The sequence below is a fragment of the Barbus barbus genome (assembly GCF_936440315.1).
Source record: "Barbus barbus genome assembly, chromosome: 12".
In the NCBI taxonomy this organism is placed as follows: Eukaryota; Metazoa; Chordata; class Actinopteri; order Cypriniformes; family Cyprinidae; genus Barbus; species Barbus barbus.
Window position 1 is genome coordinate 3,333,025 of NC_136740.1, and position 13,234 is coordinate 3,346,258.

Here is a 13,234-nt window from a genome sequence, read left to right on the forward strand (position 1 = left end):
AGTCACGGCAGAAATAAAGGTCATTAGAGGTCAGTTCCAGCACAGCTTTCCTTAATTCTTGTGAGTAAATTCAACATGCAACAAGACAAAATGACAGTTGTGGCAAGGGCATTTATGTCATGTAATATTTGTAAACTGTTTTTATTCATTCCTATTCCCTCCATTGGCATTATTTCATTTGAATCATGTCTTATTTAGAATGTTATCAAAGTGTTGTGAAGATATAAGCCACTTAAAAAGTCTGGCATCGCCCATTTTGACTTGTTTGCATATTCTCTCAATGCAATCCAAAACTTAACGAAACTCGATATCCATAGACAACAGGTCATTCTGAGGATGCACACCAAATGACGTCACCATCTGTCAATAGGGGGCGTGAAAACTGAAAACCTGTCAGAACTCTGCAACGTTTGATCAAGGAAAAGCTAATTTGACAAGACAAGTGCTAACCAAAATTATGAAAAATCAGTTGTACAAATCAACAAAAATGACCAGCACTGGCCAAATTTCAGAAGTTTGGCATGAATTCGGGTTGATTGGGACACATTTTTCTGGTCATTTCAATCAACCTGTATTCTTATGTAAGGTATAGCGTACATTGGGCTGTGCACTAATAAGCTATTTCACATCTTAGCTAATAATTCTGGTGATTGCTAGAAAAGAAGTCATCTTTAATCTGAATCAGTGAAACCAAATGACGTCTTCACACATTCATTTCCACACAAAGTGTTTTCCACAACCTTATTCTTTTTTTCTTGTTTTTTCAAACTCGTCTGGCCGTTTGTCTGATTTGTGCACAATTGGGTATGCACCATCTCAAGATACTCCAGATACTCATCAAAAGACTACTTTAATTACCCTGAATTCAGCATGCAAACTTCACAAAACTCTGTATTTCATAAATTTCTGATTGAATCTGGGGCTAACAGCAACTACTATATAATGCTCAAGGCTTCTGTTTATCCCAATGTTTTAGTTTTTTTCTTTTAGGAACTACCATGTATTTTTGTATGCCTTTTCATCAAAATTACAATATGACTTTTCAAGCATTTAATAAAATACATGGTAATCTTCCATTTGAGCCATTGGTGCACGGACCCTGATGTTTGCTGCCTATTACTTTTTATTGTGGATGTTGTACTTAATGTGAAATACTAACAGAGAGAGTGAATCTGACTCTTCTCCACAAAGGACCATTTTATGCATTTATTCATACTACAAATAACAGTTATGACAGATCTATAAAGTATAAACCTTATACAAATTTGTTCACTTTTTACAAATGGATTGCCTGTCAAGTTGCCTCTCAAGCTATAATTGAGTTTTCCACATTAAAGAAATGTCTAATCACGTTTTATTAGGCTATTATTTATACAAACAAATACAAACACAAGAAAGCTGTCCTCCAACATTTGAAAGCCATTGGAATATTTCTGCAAGTGTTTTCGTATAATTGTTCCTGTCTTTACGCGCACGTCCTTTAATGAGCTTTTTGTCCGTATATATTTGTAAATAAACACTAGAAATCGTATAAAATAAAAACATGACAAACATTTGGAATAACATCTGAATATCACACATAATGTTTTTCTATTACAATCAATTTATAAAAACAAATGAAATCTAATAAAATACCTCCATCCTTCAGGAGATGCGGCTATAATAGCAGTTTCAAACACGAGAATAGTACGGTTTAAGCAAATGTATGACACGTTTGCCACTAAGCATGGGATGTTTGGCGAGTCAACTAGTTTAGGATCCTCTATTATGCTCATGTGAATTCTATCCTGTACTGTTCTATTACCTCTGCCGTCTCTGCTCCATTCCATTGGGCAGAAATCCCGCGATAATAGGAACTGGCCATATGAGGGCAGCGACGCTCCATATTATGATGACTAAAGTCATGAAGCACGCCACCAGAGTGGACTCGATGGGCTTGCGGTTGAGCCTCCAGCTCCGGTCGCCCTTCAGCTCGTCCAGAGCGAAATCCACGCAGCAGAAGTGCACCGAGTCGCCCGTCTGCGGACCCTCTGACCTGCCCCGTCTGAATCTCCGGTACCGGGACAGACCGCATCCCACGCACAGCCTGAACTCCTGCTGGCCGCCCGTGACGCCCAGGTGCTCGATGTAGACCGGCGAGATCGCCCGGTTGAAGGCGGCGGAGAAGAACGCCTTGCCGTGGTTGTTGGTAGTGTACATGAGCACATCGCACTGGAAGCCGAAGTTGATGTCCCAGCGCGCCACGAGTTTGGTGGGGAGCCTCTCCACGCTCACGTTGCACTGCGAGGAGGCTTCGGGCTCCTCCACGGATCTCTTGGAGTAGCCCACATCCACCTCCAGGCTGGCCAGGAGTCTCCCGGAGGAGTTGATGGGCGGCAGCAGGAGGTCCTCGTCGCTCCAGCTGTGTGCGCAGCGGACGGGAGCGGTCAGAGCCAGCAGGAGCGCGAGGGAGATGCTCAGCATGGCAGAGCGTGCGGTTCCTCCAGGCTCATGGTGGTCTCGCTCGTTATTCCGCTGCAGCTGCCGAGCAGTTCGTGTTCCATTAGTTCTGCGTGTATCTTGTGCTTCTGCTGCTGCTGCCTCTGCGCGCACGGAGAGCGAAGTGAGTGACCGAGCGCACGGTTGCGCGCCACAGCGTGTGACTGACTGTCTGTCTGTGAAGCAGATTTCTGCTCCTTCACCTCTCTGCTTCAGCTGTTAGCGTGATGAGATGATGTCCTCGTCGAAAGCAGGGGTAGGAGGCTTCATACGACAGTGTGATAATGTCACACACAGATGATGTGTTTTATGCATCGCATTAGAGAGACTGGGGCAAGTTGTCACAAGCGGAAGTTCCATTTATCAGTAACTATAAGGTCTGGAGACGAAAGTCCACAAATGTAGCAGTTAATAAAAAATTAGTTGTTTAAAATAATGCCAACATCATTTTATTTTGTCATATCTTTTGGGTAAGAAGTGGACACAATATTACTAAACTGACAAACTAACAATTGAAATAAGTTTCTAAAAATTTCTATATGATATTTATTATTAAATATTTTTTTCAGCATAATATATCTTCTACATTTGTGTCTGTTCATGATTTGTTTTATGGTTGTTTTACTGTTTTATTTGAATGTATCTGAAATTTGTACATACAGTGTGACAACATACTCTTATTGGAGGGGTCACAAAAGGTCAAGGGATTCTCTCTGTAATACCATTTACTATTTTATGATTTTCATATCACATGAAAACAAAATGCCATGTTAGTTACATCATATCATATCATAATTTAACACAGAAGTACTGCACTAGTTCTTATTCTTTTTTGATAAAAAAAATAAAAATAAAAACTCATCTCACATGTGACACTTGCTTTAGGCAGACTCGCCTATGTCCTGAGGGAACATCTAACCAAATATTAATATATTTATGGACCTGTCACACGAGGTATAAAAATGAGCCCTGTGAAGTTCACAAGATGTGATTCATTTTAAAGGAATAGTTCACCCAAAAATGAATGCACCCTTAGACAATTTAAGATGTAGATGAGTTTGTTTCTTCATCAGATTTGGAGAAATGTAGCATTGCATCAGTGTCTCAGCAATGGATGCTCTGCAGTGAATGGATGCCGTCAGAATGAGAGTCCAAACAGCTGATAAAAACATCACAATAATCCACACCACTCCAGTCCAGTCCAGTGCAGCCCATCAGTTAATGTCTTGTGATGCAAAAAGCTGTGTGTTTTTAAGGAACAAATCCATCATTAAGATGAATTTCATAATTAATCTGGCCAAAATACTAATACAAGTCCATAATAACGCTTCCTCCTGTGAAAGAGTTGTCTTGTCTGAATCAGGAGAGAAATATGCACAGATCAAGCACCGTTTACGAGTCATAATTAATAGACTAGACTCATGTGGATTATTGTGATGTTTTTATCAGCTGTTTGGACTCTCATTCTGACGGCACCCATTCACTGCAGAGCATCCATTGCTGAGACACTGATGCAATGCTACATTTCTCCAAATCTGATGAAGAAACAATCTCAGATAGTCTGAGGGTGAGTGCATTTTCAGCAAATGTTCATTCTTAGGCAAACTACTCCTTTTACAAAAGAATGAAAGTTTGCTGAAAATGTAAACTTTCACTGCAGCGAACTTTCCAATCTACTGCATTACAATATGCTTATCAACATAAGAATTCATCAAGTAAAGAATATTTGAATTATACATTTATAAGAATATTACAACATAAGATGATTTATAATAGCCAATTGCTTTTCTAAGGAATACATGTATGAATCCTTTTCTTTATAGATGTTTAAATGGCTTAATTAGTGCTTGAATACCGCCTTCTGTTTGATGCGAGAGCCGACTGATGTGTCGCACACATTACCTTCCATTTGCACCTGAAAGAGGAACGTCTGTCCTGCACTGGATTCAGCAGAACGGCGTATTCATCCTCTCGCCTTGCCGTCCCCTTTCCTTCACACACTGTCCAAATTCCCAAATACTGGCCTCTCAAATATAATATTCTCCACACAGTGTGGCAGTGAACAGAAGGAAAATGTAAATTACTTTCTTGTTCATTAATTATGCTATAAAAATGTAAATTGCTCCAGTGCCAAAAATGCTAATGGGACCAAGATAAAAGCCTCCTTTGTCAAAGCAGAATGTATGAAAGATTCAGAATATTTCTTTTCTTTTTAAAAATCAGGAAAAAGAGAGAGACATATTTGTAGATTCTGGGTTGGCTAATACTGGCTTTTTGAAGAACCTCCTTTTTTCATTTTTGAAACACACACACACACACTAACACTGACTCATTGTAGGTATTGGCTGGTAATTGTTTTCCCCCGCCAGGTCAAGTTCAAGTGTAGATTAGGCTCTAGATGTTTCATTGATTCCAGGGGCCAGTCACATACAGTATGTTAAGACTGTCTTAATAATTTGACAGCAGTTATCCAAGAAAGAATCAGTCTTACTTGTCTGATTCAAATTAGGCCAATCTATCTTTTTTTGTCTGACTTTAAAAAAGTTATGACCAGCCTTTTAAGAAAACTTTTTAAGACCAGTATAAGCAGTTTATGCTTTTGCATTTCCTCATTGCCACTAAAGATATAAACACTAAAGATTGACCACTGTCCACTGACTTCTGTTTGAAAGAACTGTGATGAGAAACTTATAGAGTTGCTCAAACCAAAGTTTATTACCTAAGACCCTAATATACTCACGACCATGCAAACATGACAGTAGTGAGAAAACAGCCGTTAAGACAGCATCTGATCATAGCACAGTGGACATGTTTACACCAGCTCTGCAATTAATCACTCCTGTCAAGTAAAACCACGTCATGTGTTTATAGCACTTTCTGCAATAGATTGCTTTAAATCAAGCAGCTTTACAGCATTAAACATGACAGCAGAAAAACATTTAAGTGTTGCTTTCAATTAGAATTACAGCTTCAGTTGACTATGAGGCAGCTCTGCGTTCATGTTTTTACTTGCATCTGACCTTGACATACTGAACAGAAGAACCAAAGAAGATTTCCCAAGTATAAAGGTCACTGCACACTGAAGGTCATTGCGCACAGAGTCCGAAATTTTCGCATGCTTTTTCCATTTTTTCGTATTCCCCATCCTTTCCTATCAAAATGCATGCTACAGACGTGAAAATGCAGAAAATCGAACCTGAATTTTTTTTTGACGGACGAAAGTTTCGGAGGCAGTGTACAAACGTGATTGACACAACGTGAGGTCGTGTTTATTTTTTAACGTGCAAAGATTTCGGACTCGGTGTGCAGTGACCTGTGAAATTTTAAACAAATAAATAAAATCCAGCTAAATAAATGAAAAGATAAAGTGAATCAGGGTTAACCATGTTTAACACCTATAGCATTGTGAGTGGCTAACACAAATCTTGCAGCTAGTGCAGCTGTGTTGTCATCAAGTATAAAGGGCATTTTCTCAATATCAGTAAATGATGGAATCAGTGCTTCTGGGGAGAAATGTTTCCCTCACATTGTGATATTTAGGACAAATAAGCAGAAAGTGTTTCTCGTCCTCGATTTGCTGTAGATAACAGTGTCTACAGATCCTCTCTGCTCTTGCTCTGTGTGTCTATGTCTTCCTCTCTCTATTTCTAAATCATGGTTACCTAATCTGTATTTGGAGAGGATTTGTCTTTCTTTAAATGGTTTAATACAGGGCTGTCCAAACTCGGTCCTGGAGGCCCGGTGTCCTGCAGAGTTTAGCTCCAACCCTAATTAAACACACCTGAAGCAGCTAATCAAGCTCTTACTAGGTCTTTTTGTTCGCTCGGGCAGCCTTGTTGCCGCTGGTTATACTCATACCCCTTCGTTTGAAGTGTGGTCCCGAAAAATCTTCATTTGAAGGTCTATCTGGCCCTTCCCCTTACCCCTACCCCTCCAACCAAAACAGAATCGAGACCAGGGGTAAGAGGTAGAAATGGGATTGTGCCTAAAGCTGCAGCCTCTCTGTCGCCATCTCTGTTTGAAACCTGCAATTATTTGCGTAATTATATTTTTTACATGGGTTGTGCACCGGCACGGCTCCAGTGGGGATGAACATGGCCACAGCCAGGCTTTGAAAATAGCCTTTATAAGAGACGGATTTTCTGATTTGATCATTTTTAAATCATACCCTATTTGTTGCATCAAAATTTGTTAATCCTTTAATATAGTTAGGGGTGGATCATTTTATAATTTATTTATTATTCATGCAACAATACATATTACTATAGTTTTTATTAATATTGCTATAAAGCTGATAACTTTGTCTAGTGCTTTTTTGAATGTTTATAGCATGATTTATGAAAATGTAACTACTATAGCCTACTGAATGACATAGCATAGACTTCTTCTTGGCTAGTGTTTGTGTATTTCATTTAATTCTGTAATCTGTTCTACAGATCTATGTACTAGTGTTAAATGTTAAATGATCATGTTCCTGACAGATAATATCATGATATTTTTTGGGTTTCCCTTACTGAATCCTGTTAGCTATAACCTGTCCGTGGCCTTTTTTGATTACTGTCAGTTTAAGTGCCAGCGATGCAATGTTGCCAGATATTGCTATTTTAAAAAAACGAAAAAAATAAAAATCAATTATTTCAAATCTTTTCCAAATAAGATAGGATAAACATATCGCTGAACATAAACCACAACTTACTACTTTATTACCTTTCTAAAGTGTTAAATTAAGTGGAAAAGACAAGTCCGAAAACACTTATAATACATGGATCTGGCAACACGGAGGCTGCGCCCGCGAGTTCACACCTGCCATGGAAGCAAAAAATTCTTGCAAACGGTCTAAACTGTATTATATGCAGACATTCATATGAGGAGTTTAACAGCAAATTAGTCATTCAAAGAACAAATTTTATTTTTGAACATCAAAAACTTACCAAGGTCCGGACCTCGGTGACCTCATAGCTGGCTATGGGCCTGGGGATGAATCTAATGTTTTGATTTGTAGTCACCACAGTCCTGTGCTTTGGAAACATAAAATCTAGCATTGGAAGTATGACCCAAATAAGAATTGTCACCGGATATTGTAAATAAAAAGTAAGTAAAAAGTCTGCCACTTTTGTTCTGACCAACTGAGGAAAAAAGCATTACATTAAATCACGCTACCAATGGGGATTAAATCTAATGATGGTTAGCTCATATCAAATCTAACCGTGCAAATTATACTTTGTTCTCAAATTGTTCATGTTAACAACCTCAGCATTGCGTGACTACGTGTGTGTGTGTGTGTGTTAGCGTTATATGTGGACAGCCCTAGAATGTATGTCCTTTTCCTGTTACTCATTTCTTACACAAATACATTAAAGTTGATGAATCAAGTCCCACTCTACATCTTTTCATGTTGAATATTCACTTAAGAAGTCACATTATGGAAATTGGCTGCCAACACAATTTCATGTTGAATTTTAACTGTCTTAACACTGAAAAAATGACACACCTGACTTTTAATGATAGTGTTGGCTGAATAAAATGGCTAGACTCTGGAAGCTGAGACAGACAATGCACAGCGCAGGAGTCTTGGGACACGTGATCATCCCCTTGTGTGCACCAGCTCTTTCCCACTTCTTGGAGGCAGCCAAATGATCAGGGCGCTAATTAGTAATATTAATTAATGAGAAGCAGGAAGGGGAAAGGACAGAGAGATGAGACTGATGCGCACACAAGGGACTGAAGGAGCTGTCAGCATGATAATCCACAGGAACTGTGATGGAAAACATCAAAAACCCTGATTACAGATCACACAATCACAGGACAATCTCCTGTTGGGCTGCTGCACTGAGGAGGGCCGTGTTTTCATAATTCTTTCATATTTTGTTTCAGTTTATACTAAAACTCCTAGGGCTTGCGGCTTGGATAGATATAACATGATTTACATAGCTACCTTTTACCTTCCATATAGACTCAGGCTGCATTTCTGTACTGTTGCTGGTAGCAGTTTTATAGTATATATGGACGTCAATGGCTACCAGCAACTGTTTGGTTACTATTCTCTAAAATATCTTCTCTTGTGTACAACATAAGGAAGAAACTCATACAGGTTTGAAATAACTTGAGGGTGATAATAACTATAAAACCTGAGTAAATGATGACCGAATTTTCATTTTTGGGTGAACTATCCCTTTAAGTACCACTTTTATATTTACTAAACAATCAAACTATATTCGGAGCTTGTATGCCTGAGCAAATTTTAGTATTGATTATTGTAAATTAAAATCATACAGGACATGACTGTTAGATATTTGTGAACTAAATCTGCTTATACAGTATTTTAGTATATTTAAGTTGAATGTTTTCATAGGATATTGTAAGTTTTGATAATAAATTTGAATATTTCCCAGTCATTTCCATGCCAAAAAGTGTCCTGATTTACCTCCACATATTACATTTCTGCACTAATTGTTCTTATTAGTGTTGACTAATGACAAGTCTGACTAGTATTCACTAGAATAAAAAAATAAACGGTTCATTAATCAGTACTTTTTACTTTAAATACTCAAGTATGTACATTAAAAATCAAGTACTTATTTCTACTCAAGTAAAATTGAAAATGAGTACTTATACATTTACTGGAGTAATATTTTATTATGTATCTGTACTTTCACTCAGGTACTTGAATGGTATTTGTGCACTTGTTAAACACAAGTAGAAAGATAAGAACATCTATAGGAAAGTGCACACGTAGAGATGAAAAAAATGTAATAATTTGCAAATAATGGAGCTTTTAGAGTGAAAGCTCATGCAAATGGCTGCTTTTAGAACCAAACAATGTGTTTTTGAAGAATAACTGGGCTACAAAATGTGGAAGAAATGCAAAAATGCAAGCTTCATTTATGACCAAATTTAGGGTTAGACCTTCATCCTTGCTTATTTTTCAAAATATCATCTGTACAAATCACATCGTACAAATTTATACGGCATCACCAGCTCGTGTTTTCTTATGAGATGGGGCTGCAGAGGATGATAATGGTGATCCGTCACTACAAATACACAGCTAAACAGGACAAATAGGAGAGGAAAGTGAAGGAAATGAGGGAGGAAGATTTAATCTCAGATTTGGACTTCATTGCACAGAGCCCGAGGCGCTGAGCATCATTCATCAGAGAGAGTCTCACAGATGCCCGGGGCCTGAGAGGAGACAGCAATGAGGAAATAGGATTGGGGAAATGGGCATTTCACATAATTATAACCAGTTCCTGACTAAGAGATCTTCATAGCTTTGAGGCAGAACGGTCAGATCCAACCACATCTGTAGAATGTGTGCATGTTGCTTCTTTAATAAAAATGATTGTTCAATATGCTGTAAATGGGGTTTAAGAAGAGAGGACATATTTTAATCATTTAATCATACAGGCTACTCATAACCCTGAGCAACAGATGATGTTTAATTTATTCAACTTCACTAATAAAATTAATAATTATCTATACTTTTCGCTTATAGAGCTTTTGCTTTTGGGGAAGTCGTGGCCTAATGGTTAGAGAGTTGGACTCGTAATCCAAAGGTTGCGGGTTCGAGTCCCCGGCCGGCAGGGATTGTAGGTGGGGGGAGTGAATAACCAGCGCTCTCTCCACCCTCAATACCACGACTGAGGTGCCCTTGAGCAAGACACCAAACCCCCAACTGCTCCCCGGGCGCCGCAGCATAAATGCTGCCCACTGCTCCGGGTCTGTGTTCACTGCTGTGTGTGTTCACTGCTGTGTGTGTTCACTGCTGTGTGTGTTCACTGCTGTGTGTGTTCACGGTGTGTGTGTGAGTTCACTGCTGTGTGTGTGTGTGTTCAGTGCTGTGTCCATTATGACCATCATAAGAAAAGAGTTTGTGGAAAAAACTGATTTGTGCACTAAAAGTGGTTCTTGGCTCGTAATCATAGGGGAACCACTTTAAAGGTGATATACAGCACCTTTGTCAAATGGCGCTATGTAGAATCATAGGAGGTGCCAAATTTCAATGTATTTCTTCAACAAAAATGATGCTAAACAGCACCAATAGTGGTTCTTTGGCTCGTAAAGAACCTTTAAATGGGCTTAACAGGTTCTTTGTAAGGCAGTGGTGCTATATAGCACCTTAATCACCCCAAAGAACCAGTGAAGAACCACTGAAGAACCATACAGGAGCCTAACAGGTTCTGTATATGGTAGCGGTGCTATATAGCCCCTCAGTCATGCCAAAGAACCGCTGAAGAACCATACAGGAGCCTAACAGGTTCTGTATATGGTAGCGGTGCTATATAGCCCCTCAGTCATGCCAAAGAACCGCTGAAGAACCATACAGGAGCCTAACAGGTTCTGTATATGGTAGCGGTGCTATATAGCCCCTCAGTCATGCCAAAGAACCGCTGAAGAACCATACAGGAGCCTAACAGGTTCTGTATATGGTAGCGGTGCTATATAGCCCCTCAGTCATGCCAAAGAACCACTGAAGAACCATACAGGAGCCTAACAGGTTCTGTATATGGTAGCGGTGCTATATAGCCCCTCAGTCATGCCAAAGAACCACTGAAGAACCATACAGGAGCCTAACAGGTTCTGTATATGGTAGCGGTGCTATATAGCCCCTCAGTCATGCCAAAGAACCGCTGAAGAACCATACAGGAGCCTAACAGGTTCTGTATATGGTAGCGGTGCTATATAGCCCCTCAGTCATGCCAAAGAACCGCTGAAGAACCATACAGGAGCCTAACAGGTTCTGTATATGGTAGCGGTGCTATATAGCCCCTCAGTCATGCCAAAGAACCACTGAAGCACCAGGATGTGGTGCTATACAGCACCAAAAGTGGTTCCCTTATGATTACGAGCCAAAGAACCACTTTTAGTGCTATATAGCACCATTTTTTTAGAGTGTAATTTATGTATTTGTTTAATTTGTTTATATTTTAAACTCAGTTTTATTGTTAATTTTAGTTTTAGTAACTTTAATGTTTGATATTATTTTTTAGATATTTGTTGTACATGGAAATGTCAGTAAAGTTACTGCATAATGTCTGGGTAGAAAATTACCATGCTTTTTTTGTTTCAGTATATGTTTGTCATTTATATTAGTTGTGAATTTTTCTCTTTTTTAATTTTTTAATCATTTAATCATACAGGCTACTCATAACCCTGAGCAACAGATGATGTTTAATTTATTCAACTTCACTAATAAAATTAATAATTATCTATACTTTTCGCTTATAGAGCTTTTGCTTTTGGGGAAGTCGTGGCCTAATGGTTAGAGAGTTGGACTCGTAATCCAAAGGTTGCGGGTTCGAGTCCCCGGCCGGCAGGGATTGTAGGTGGGGGGAGTGAATAACCAGCGCTCTCTCCACCCTCAATACCACGACTGAGGTGCCCTTGAGCAAGACACCAAACCCCCAACTGCTCCCCGGGCGCTGCAGCATGGCTGCCCACTGCTCCGGGTGTGTGTTCACTGCTGTGTGTGTTCACTGCTGTGTGTGTTCACTGCTGTGTGTGTTCACGGTGTGTGTGTGAGTTCACTGCTGTGTGTGTGTGTGTTCAGTGCTGTGTCCATTATGACCATCATAAGAAAAGAGTTTGTGGAAAAAACTGATTTGTGCACTAAAAGTGGTTCTTGGCTCGTAATCATAGGGGAACCACTTTAAAGGTGATATACAGCACCTTTGTCAAATGGCGCTATGTAGAATCATAGGAGGTGCCAAATTTCAATGTATTTCTTCAACAAAAATGATGCTAAACAGCACCAATAGTGGTTCTTTGGCTCGTAAAGAACCTTTAAATGGGCTTAACAGGTTCTTTGTAAGGCAGTGGTGCTATATAGCACCTTAATCACCCCAAAGAACCAGTGAAGAACCACTGAAGAACCATACAGGAGCCTAACAGGTTCTGTATATGGTAGCGGTGCTATATAGCCCCTCAGTCATGCCAAAGAACCGCTGAAGAACCATACAGGAGCCTAACAGGTTCTGTATATGGTAGCGGTGCTATATAGCCCCTCAGTCATGCCAAAGAACCGCTGAAGAACCATACAGGAGCCTAACAGGTTCTGTATATGGTAGCGGTGCTATATAGCCCCTCAGTCATGCCAAAGAACCACTGAAGCACCAGGATGTGGTGCTATACAGCACCAAAAGTGGTTCCCTTATGATTACGAGCCAAAGAACCACTTTTAGTGCTATATAGCACCATTTTTTTAGAGTGTAATTTATGTATTTGTTTAATTTGTTTATATTTTAAACTCAGTTTTATTGTTAATTTTAGTTTTAGTAACTTTAATGTTTGATATTATTTTTTAGATATTTGTTGTACATGGAAATGTCAGTAAAGTTACTGCATAATGTCTGGGTAGAAAATTACCATGCTTTTTTTGTTTCAGTATATGTTTGTCATTTATATTAGTTGTGAATTTTTCTCTTTTTTAATTTGCAGTTCATTTTAGTTAAATTATTTGTAATTTTGTTCTGTATTTGTCATTTTTATTTTGATTTAGTTTTCATTTTTATATTTTTATTTTCAGTTTTTATGTTGATTTCAGTTAAAGTATTTTGGTGTAATTTTGTAATTTTTTTTTTTTTTTTTTTTTTTAATATATAACTATTTTTTTTATTTTTTTTTATTTAAGTTGTGATAATTTTAGTAGGATACTAGTTTAGTAGCCAAAGCAAAATTATAAATGTTGTTTTGGCTACTAAATAAAATATTTTTTTTTCTGTATTTTTATTAATTTAAATCATTTTTAAAACATATTTTT

General features: G+C 38.6%; 1 protein-coding gene across 1 annotated transcript; it reads right to left on the bottom strand.

Moving 5' to 3' along the window:
- Window positions 1-1,800: 1,800 nt before the first annotated feature.
- Window positions 1,801-2,463, bottom strand: LOC306877726 (transmembrane protein 158-like; the record flags this gene model as incomplete). Its single annotated transcript, XM_079429663.1, has 1 exon — window positions 1,801-2,463. The coding sequence occupies one exon, from the start codon at window positions 2,461-2,463 to the stop codon at window positions 1,801-1,803; it is 663 nt and encodes a 220-aa protein (XP_079285789.1).
- Between the last annotated feature and the right edge of the window lie 10,771 nt (window positions 2,464-13,234).